Here is an 8,539-nt window from a genome sequence, read left to right as displayed (position 1 = left end):
GTGAGACTCCTATCTCCAATAAACCACCAGAAAACCGGAAGTGGCGCTGTAGCTCAAGTGGTAGAGCCTCGCCTTGAGCTGAAGAGCTGAGGGACAGCGCCCAAGCCCAGAGTTCAAGCCCCACGACCGACCAAAAAAAAAAAAAAATAGAATCTCACGGAGGGCTTGGAAGGTGGCTCAGTAGTAGAGCGCTTGCCTTGCATGCCTGAGGCCCTGGGTTTGATTCCTCAGCACCTCATAAGCAAAAAGAAAAAAGCCGGAAGTGGCACTGTGGCTCAAGTGGTAGAGCGCTAGCCTTGAACTGAAGAGCTGAGGGACAGCACCCAGGCCCTGAGTTCAGGCCCCACAACCGGACCCTCCCGCCCCCCTCCCAAAAAAAAGAAGAATCTCACGGACTTTTCTGCCCAGGCTGGCTTTGAATTGTGATCCTCAGATCTCAGCCTCCTCAGTAGCTAGGATTACAGGTGTGAGCCACCAGCACCTAGCTTTCCTTCCTTTTTATTCTGTTTGTGTATATGTCCTTGGGAGTATAAGGAAAGGCACAGAAATGGGGGGAAAGGGTCAACAAATGCAACAATGGTACTCACTGGACACTATATTGAAAATTAACTATACAACTTGTGGTTGGAGATAGGAGGGAAAAATTGGGAGACAGTCAAGACAGGGGTGACACTGTCCAAACAGAAATGTACTCTTTACCTGACTTATGTAACTGTAACCCCTACTGTACATCATCTATATAGTAACAATTTTAAAAAATTAAAATTGTCCAAAATAAAAAAAAAGAATGATTTGAGCTGGCATCTGGTGGCTCATTCCTGTAATTCTAGCTACTCAGGAGACTCAAATCTAAGGATTGTTCAAATAGACAAATTCCAGACACTCTTCAATTATCCCAAAATGGAGGCCTTGTTCAGTGGTAGAGCACCAGCCTTGAACAAAAAAAGCCAATCAAGAGCAAGATGCCCTGAGTAGCTGGGTGCCGGTGGCTCACACCTGTAATCCTAGCTACTCAGGAGGCTGAGATCTGAGGATCGTGGTTCAAAGCCAGCCTAGGCAAGAAAGTCTGTAAGACTCTTATCTCCAATTAACCATCAAAAAAACGTAAGTGGTGCTATAGCTCAAGTGGTAGAGCATTAGCCTTGAGCTGAAGAGCTGAGAGACACCACCCAGGCCCAGAGTTCAAGACCCATGACTGCCCCTGGCCCAAAAAGATACCCTGAGTTTAAGCCCCATTACTGGCACACAGGCGCGCGCGCACACACACACACAAAAGAATGACAATTTATCTCAATATAAATGAATACAGAGAAGTCACTACTCTGTTTAAATAAACAAACCTTGTACTGCCAGAGTACTAGTACCAGCAGATGGTTCCTGCATACCATATATAAGCTTATCCTCAGGATATGTGAGTCCCGAGCTCTTCAAAGCTGAAAGGTACTTCTCATGACTTTTCTTTGCACAAGCATTTTCTCCGAGACCTAGTATTTAAAACAAAGTTAACATCTGAAGAAAATATTCCATTCACAAGCTAAATAGAATCATCTCATGAACTTTTATACATATTAATAAGTAAATATCCTAATGGAGGAAGAACTCTGCAATTAACAATACAAAATTTATGATTATGTTTGCCATTTACAATACTAGGATATACAGAATATTTATAACAAATCTATTAGGTAACTCAAACACTAAAATATGTGAGATATTATATGTAACACATGGCAGTTACAAAGATTAATAAGGACTATCCTATAGCCTTCAAGGAACTTGAAAACCAGTAGTAAAATCAAGACAGGTAACATGATAGATGACAATTACTAAGTAGATTTCAACATTTGGTTTGACAGTTTGTGCTCTCATAACAACAAGCTTTCAGAATTCTCCAAAGCAGAGTGCTTACTTAGGAGATAATTCCTGGAGAAAATAAAGAATGAATGAAGTTTGGGGGGGTTTTTTTGGTTTGTTTTTTTTTTTGGGTCCAGTCGTGGGGCCTGAACTCTGGGCCTGGGTGCTGTCCCTCAAGGCTAGTGCTCCACCACTTAAGCCACAGCACCATTTCTGGCTTTTTTCTTTTTGCTTATGTGGTGCTGAGAAATTGAACCCAGAGGGCCTCAGGCATGCAAGGCAAGCGCTCTACCACTGAGCCAACTTCCAGCCCCAATAAATGAAGTTTTTAAAGATTATGAATGAAATTACTAGGGGTTTTTTGATGGTAAGAAAACTTGGCAGAACTTTATTGAGTAAGCAAGCAAATAAGAAGAAAAGCAGACAAACAGAAGGGCAGGGGCACATTCTAACAGAGTGTGGGTGCTCTGGAAGGGAGATAGAGAGAGACACTGAATTTTCTGTTGGTGGTGGTGGTGGTGGTTGTGGGGCTTGAACTCCAGGCTTGGGTGCTGTCCCTGCATTCTTCAGCTCAAGGTGAGCACTCTACCACTTGAGCCACAGCGCCACTTCCACTTTTCTAGTGGTTTATTGGAGATAAGAGTCTCACGGACTTTCATGCCCAGGCTGGCTTTGAACCACTATCCTCAGAGTAGCTAGGATTACAGGCATGAGCCACAGGTGCCCGGCTGAATTATTTTTAATTCCTGTTTATGCCAAGTTCTTTTTATTATCGCACTTTAGCAATTAAGAATATAATTTCTAGCTGGAGTTATAATGAGTTTAGCATTTGCTAAGCTTTTTTCTTTCTCTTTGGTAATATTAGCAATAGTTTTTGGTTGTTTTTATTTTGTTTTATTTTTAATTTCCAAACAGTTCATGTTTTCTTTAAATTAGAAAAAAAGGAAAAAGAAATGGCGCTGCAGCTCAAGTGGTAGAGTGCTAGCCTTGAGCTGAAGAGCTGACAGACAGTGCTCAGGCCCAGAGGTCAAGCACCACGACTGACCAAAATAAATAAGTAAATAAAGTTTTGCCAGGCGCTGGTGGCTCACGCCTGTAATCCTAGCTACTCAGGAGGCTGAGATCTGAGGATCACCATTCAAAGCCAGCCTAGGCAAGAAAGACCGTGAGACTCCTATCTCCAATAAACCACCAGAAAACTGGAACTGGTGCTGTGGCTCAAGTGGTAGAGCACTGGCCTTGAGTTGAAGAGCTGAGGGACAGCACCCAGGCCCAGAGTTCAAGCCCTACGATGGACAAAGAAAAAAAAGGAAAAAGACGCAGGTGGAATTTTTTTATTGCACTCAATTCATGTGTAGTTTCATCATACATATGAATGTACAAAAAAAAAACTTCAAGAGAGCTTGCTACTTCTCTATCTGAAATTTTAGGCATCCTCTGTTTATCTTGAAATATATTCCCAATAGATAAAGTGAGAATTTTCCATTATAAATTGAGCATGTGGGGAACCATTTACTAGTTCAGGATACAGAACAATGCATCTCAGAAGCCCTTTGCATACACATTTCCATAAAAAAAGGTATCTTACTTATTTGTGTAATTGCAGTACTATCCTATATCATACCAATATTGTTCATATTTCTATACATAAGTCTCTAAAAAGTATCTATCAATACTATTGGTTAAGGGTGATTTATGTCTAGGCTATATTGCTTGTTCCGTATTTCTCCATCTTTCATTGTTATTGCTATGTATTGTTTTATGTCAGTAACACAATGTATTTTCCTATTTAAGGGTTAATGAATGACTTTTTATATTTGGTGTTTACTACATCTAAATCCAAAATAAATTGTTATTCCTATCTGATTTTTCGTGCAAGAGTTCTAGTCAGTTATAGCTAAAAAATGTTAGCTTATAGAAAAATTATATTCCATATTAATTAAATGATAGAAAATGCTTACGTGCTTCCAAAGATGGTAAATTCACATCTAAGAATAAACTTTAAGGTCATTATGATTAAAAAAAAAAAAAAAAAGCTGGTAACCAGTGGTTCATACCTGTAATCCTAGCTACTCCAGGGGCTGAGATCTGAGGATAAAGGTTTGAAGGCAGCACTGGCAGAAAAGTCCCTGTGAGACTATTACTTCCAATTAACCAGAAGTGGAACTATGGCTCAAAGTGGTAGAGTACAAACCTTGAGCAAAAGAGCTCAGGGCCAGGAGCCCAGGCCCTGAGTTCAAGCTCCATGACCAATTAAAAAAAAAAAAAAGTCGGAATTACACTTGTAATTCTAGCTACTCAGGAGGCTGAGATCTAGGGATCATAGTTCAAAGCCAGCCAGCTCAGGAAAGTCTGTGATAACTATTACCTCCAATGAACTACCAAAACAAAACAAAACAAAACATAAGGGGGACTGTGGCTAGTGCTCTTTAGCAAAAAAGCTGAAGGACTGTGCCTAGACTCTGAGTTCAAGCCCCAAGACTGGTATTAAAAAAAAACCAGATTAAGCAAATGGGAATATAGCATTCCTTCAATTCAAGTCCCTTATTCAGAACCTACAAGGTCCTATAAGGAAAGACTTGAGGGCTAGGGGTATAGTTAAGTGGTATTAACATATTTCTGAGCTTAAATTAAGCCTTGGGTTCTGTTTCCATCTCTAGCATATCAACAACAACAACAAAAAAACTAAATATCTCCTAAATTTAAAAGTCATGTATCAGTGTCAGTAATAATACATACATATAATCTAATGAAATGTATTTCATTAACTACTACACCCGGAGAAAAATGAACCTGCAATCACCATTTGTATAAGTGAAAACACTAAGACATAGAACGATGAAATGTCTATGGCTATTATTCTTTTGGCTAAGATTAAGTATGGCATCTGTTCATTTTAATTTAATATCTAATAAACCCTCTATCAAGTATGATATATGAAATGGATTTTTGGAGCAGGAGATGGAATAGAAATTTGTTTCCTCCACTCCAAACATCCCTATGTTATTGCAGTACCTCCAGAAATGGTGCACAAAAATACGTGAGAGAGAAAGGGATAGGAAAGAAGGGAAGAAAGGAACAAGGGAGAAAAGGAAGAGAAAGGAGTGAGCCAGGGCTAGCCAATAAGTGGACAAGCAAAGTAGAAGTGAAGCTAGACTAAATTTCAATCTTTTCAATCAAAATCCAATTTTTTTCCATTACTAAAAGTTAAGGATGGGGCTGGGAAGGTGGCTCAGTGGTAGAGTGCTTGCCTTGCATGCATGAGGCCCTGGGTTTGATTCCTCAGCACCACATAAGCAAAAAGAAAAATAGCCAGAAGTGGTGCTGTGGCTCAAGTGGTAGAGCGCTAGCCTTGAGCTGAAGAGCTGAGGGACAGCGCCCAGGAACAGAGTTCAGGCCCTACAACCGGACCCAAAAATAAATAAATAAAAGTTAAGGATTATTGTTGGTGTTTAATTTCAGGAAATAGGAACTTTTGTAAATTGTAGAAATAAAAAGACAATTACAATAAATCATTCCTTCATGTACATACACTCCAACAATGAGTAAGAACAACTTGCTTATCTTCTTTCTCAAGAGTTGACCATTTCTGAATAATGAACCATTTTCAAGTTTAAAGTAACATATTCATATTTTAGGGGGTTGGGGAGACAGAGTCTCAATATGTAGTTCAGACAGGCCTAAAACTCATGATCCCTCCTGACTTTCCCTCACAAGTTCCAGGATTATAGGCCTATACCACCATGCTCAGTTCATGTATAAAATTTATCTGTCTACGGATTCGTTAGTATAATTCAAATACAAGCCACCATCAACTTTATCCTAGACCAATGCATCTGAGCTGCTTGCCCCCAACCAATTTATTCTGGGCAAAAGAAATCATCTTTCATAAAACATACATCTGATCATCTCACTCTTATTGTTAAAGTATTTTCATATACTGTTTCTAGTACGTTCACAGTAAGACATAAAATCTTAGCCACAGAAACCTACTTGATCTGGATCTACTCTGATAGAGTAGCCTTATTTGGGCCAACATCTCACTCTTTATTTCACTTCATCCACCTTAGATTTTTTTTTGGGGGGAAAGGGGGAGGGGAGGAAGGGTTGGTCGTAGGGCTTGAACTCTGGGCCTGGGTGCTGTCCCTGAGCTCTTCAGCTCAAGGCTAGCACTCTACCATTTGAGCCACAGCGCCACTTCTGGCTTCCTGGTGGTTAACTGGAGATAAGAGTCTCAGGGACTTAACTACCCAGGCTGCCTCCTCAGTAGCTAGGATTATAGACATGAGCCACTGGTACCCAGCTCACCTTAGATTTTTTTTTTAATGCCTTAGATAGAAATAGCCTGAGTCTCATGCATACATATTCCAACATGCTAACATCTTTGCCAAAAATCTAAGAGGCATACAGGTATAATTTTGTTTGTAATTATCCTGGTTAAATATCTTAAATCTAGGGGCTGGGAAGATGGCTCAGTGGTAGAGCACTTGCCTTGCATGCATGAGGCCCTGGGTTCGATTCCTCAGCACCACATAAACAGAAAAAGCCAGAAGTGGCTCTGTGGCTCAAGTGATAGAGCGATAGCCTTGAGCTGAAGAGCTGAGGGACAGCGCCCAGGCCCAGAGTTCAGGCCCCACGACCGGACCCAAAAAAAAAAAAAAATATGATGAGGGGCTGGGAAGGTGGTTCAGTGGTAAAATGCTTCCATTGCATACATGAGTCCCTAGGTTCGATTCCTCAGCACCACATAAACAGAAAAAGCCAGAAGTGGCTCTGTGGCTCAAGTGATAGAGCGATAGCCTTGAGCTGAAGAGCTGAAGGACAATGCTCAGGCCCAAAGTTCAAGCCCCACGATCAGAAAAAAAAAAAAAGATGAAATCTTAACAAAGAATACCTAAAATATAAATGTTCCCCCACCATCTATTTAGCAGTACTTAGGTTTGAACTCATCCTTGACCTGGCTAAGCAAGCATTAAAGCTCTTTAGCCATGGCCCCAACTCATTTTTGCTTTGGTTATTTTTCAGATGGGATGGCAACTTTTGACTGGGGCCAGTCTTACACCACAATCCTCCTATGTTTGCCTACAATATGGCAAGAATTCAAAGCATGGTCCTCCCAATCTTTGCCTCCAGAGAAACAAGGATTCTAAGGATGAGTCACCACGCCCATATATAAACACATGTATACATATACATATATGTATACATATACACACACATAGAGACAGACTTCTAAGACACAAGAACTTCTGAGAGACAGAGACAGACAGAAAGAGAGAAGAAGGAAGAGGAGGAGGACAGGAAGAAGGGGGGAAGAAGAAGAGGAGATAGGGAAAAAGTGGGAAGAAGAAGAGGAGGAGGAAGAACAGAGACAAGGGAAGGAGGAAGGCAATGAAACTAGTTCACCAGCAGTTTAGCTTCTAAAAATCAAAGTTAAACTAAAGCTGATAGTCACTGTAATCAGTAACTTAGGAGGCTGAAATCTGAAGACTGAAGTTCAAAACCAGCTAGAACACCAAAGTCCATGAGAATACTATCTCCTATTAATCAGCAAAGATCCAGAAGTAGAGGATCATGATTTGAAACCAGCCTGGACAGGAAAGTCTGTGAGACTGACTTCCAATTAACTACCAAAAGAGTTGGAAGTGGAGCTGTGGTCCAGTGGTAAAGTGCCATCCTAGAGCAAAAACAGCTAAGGGACACCACCCTAACCCATAGTTAAAGCCTCAGTCTCACCACAAAAAAAAAAAAAATTAAGTTAATTTCAAATATTTCCAGGCTTCTTAATTCTCCTCTACCATAATATAAATGCAAATTAAAGCCACTTTAAGCCAGGCACCAGTGGCTCACGCCTGTAATCCTAGCAACTCAGGAGCTGAGCTCTGAGGATCATTTTCAAAGCCAGCCCAGCCAGAAGAGTTCCTGTGAGACTATTATCTCCAACTAACCCTTCAAAAAGTGAAGTGGAGCTGTGGCTCAAAATGGCACAGCACTAAGCACTAGCCTTGAGCAAAAGAACTCAGGGACAGTGTCCAGGCCCCAAGTTCAAGCCCCATCAACCAAAAAAAAAAAAAAAATGTCACTTTAACCCCAAAAAGTGGATTACTTCCTAATCTGCAAAAATTCAAGTAAGTTTGGTCTAAAGTATCCAAGGCAAAACTATCAAACCATGTAAATTCCAAAGTAGTTATAAAGTTGTATCATTTACTTTGTTTTTATTAAGTCTCTGTATTTGATACTCATCTATTTTTTTAAATGTTTGGCAAAAACAAATGATATCTAAAAATATTAAACTTCACAAATTTGGAACATAGGAAGTATACTAAAAATGTGTAAAACATACCTGGTTCATTATAGCCTTCTCTTAAGTACTGAATAAGACAAAAAATAAATCTTGGGAGAACAAATTCAGACATCATCAGTAAGTCTTTAGGGACACAGGGAATATTTGAACTTGATTTAATCTGATGCCTTTTGCAAAACCTGTAATAAAACAAGAAAAAATTAACAGTAAAAATCCAACCAGTCATGAATATATTACTTCTAATTACAACATTCACAAATTATAGGGTAATACAGAAGGTAACATAATCTCTTTATAATTTTTAAAACACTAACTTAAAAGAACATAGTTTCTATCCCTTTTTGCAGACAACACGATACTATACCTTCACGATCCCAAAAA

General features: G+C 39.9%; 1 protein-coding gene across 2 annotated transcripts in view; it reads right to left on the bottom strand.

Moving 5' to 3' along the window:
• Ubr3 (ubiquitin protein ligase E3 component n-recognin 3 (putative)) overlaps positions 1-8,539 on the bottom strand; it is a 162,347-nt gene that overhangs the window by 150,406 nt on the left and 3,402 nt on the right. For both annotated transcript variants that reach the window (XM_013029068.1, XM_013029061.1), the window contains exon 2: positions 1,341-1,484. In XM_013029068.1, the coding sequence (XP_012884522.1) occupies positions 1,341-1,484 (144 nt within the window). The remainder of the gene's footprint in view (positions 1-1,340; positions 1,485-8,539) is intronic.

The sequence above is a fragment of the Dipodomys ordii genome, unplaced genomic scaffold (genome assembly GCF_000151885.1).
Source record: "Dipodomys ordii isolate 6190 unplaced genomic scaffold, Dord_2.0 Scaffold5, whole genome shotgun sequence".
In the NCBI taxonomy this organism is placed as follows: domain Eukaryota; kingdom Metazoa; phylum Chordata; class Mammalia; order Rodentia; family Heteromyidae; genus Dipodomys; species Dipodomys ordii.
Note: the sequence above shows the minus strand (reverse complement) of the source record. Positions and strands in the feature narration are given on the sequence as shown.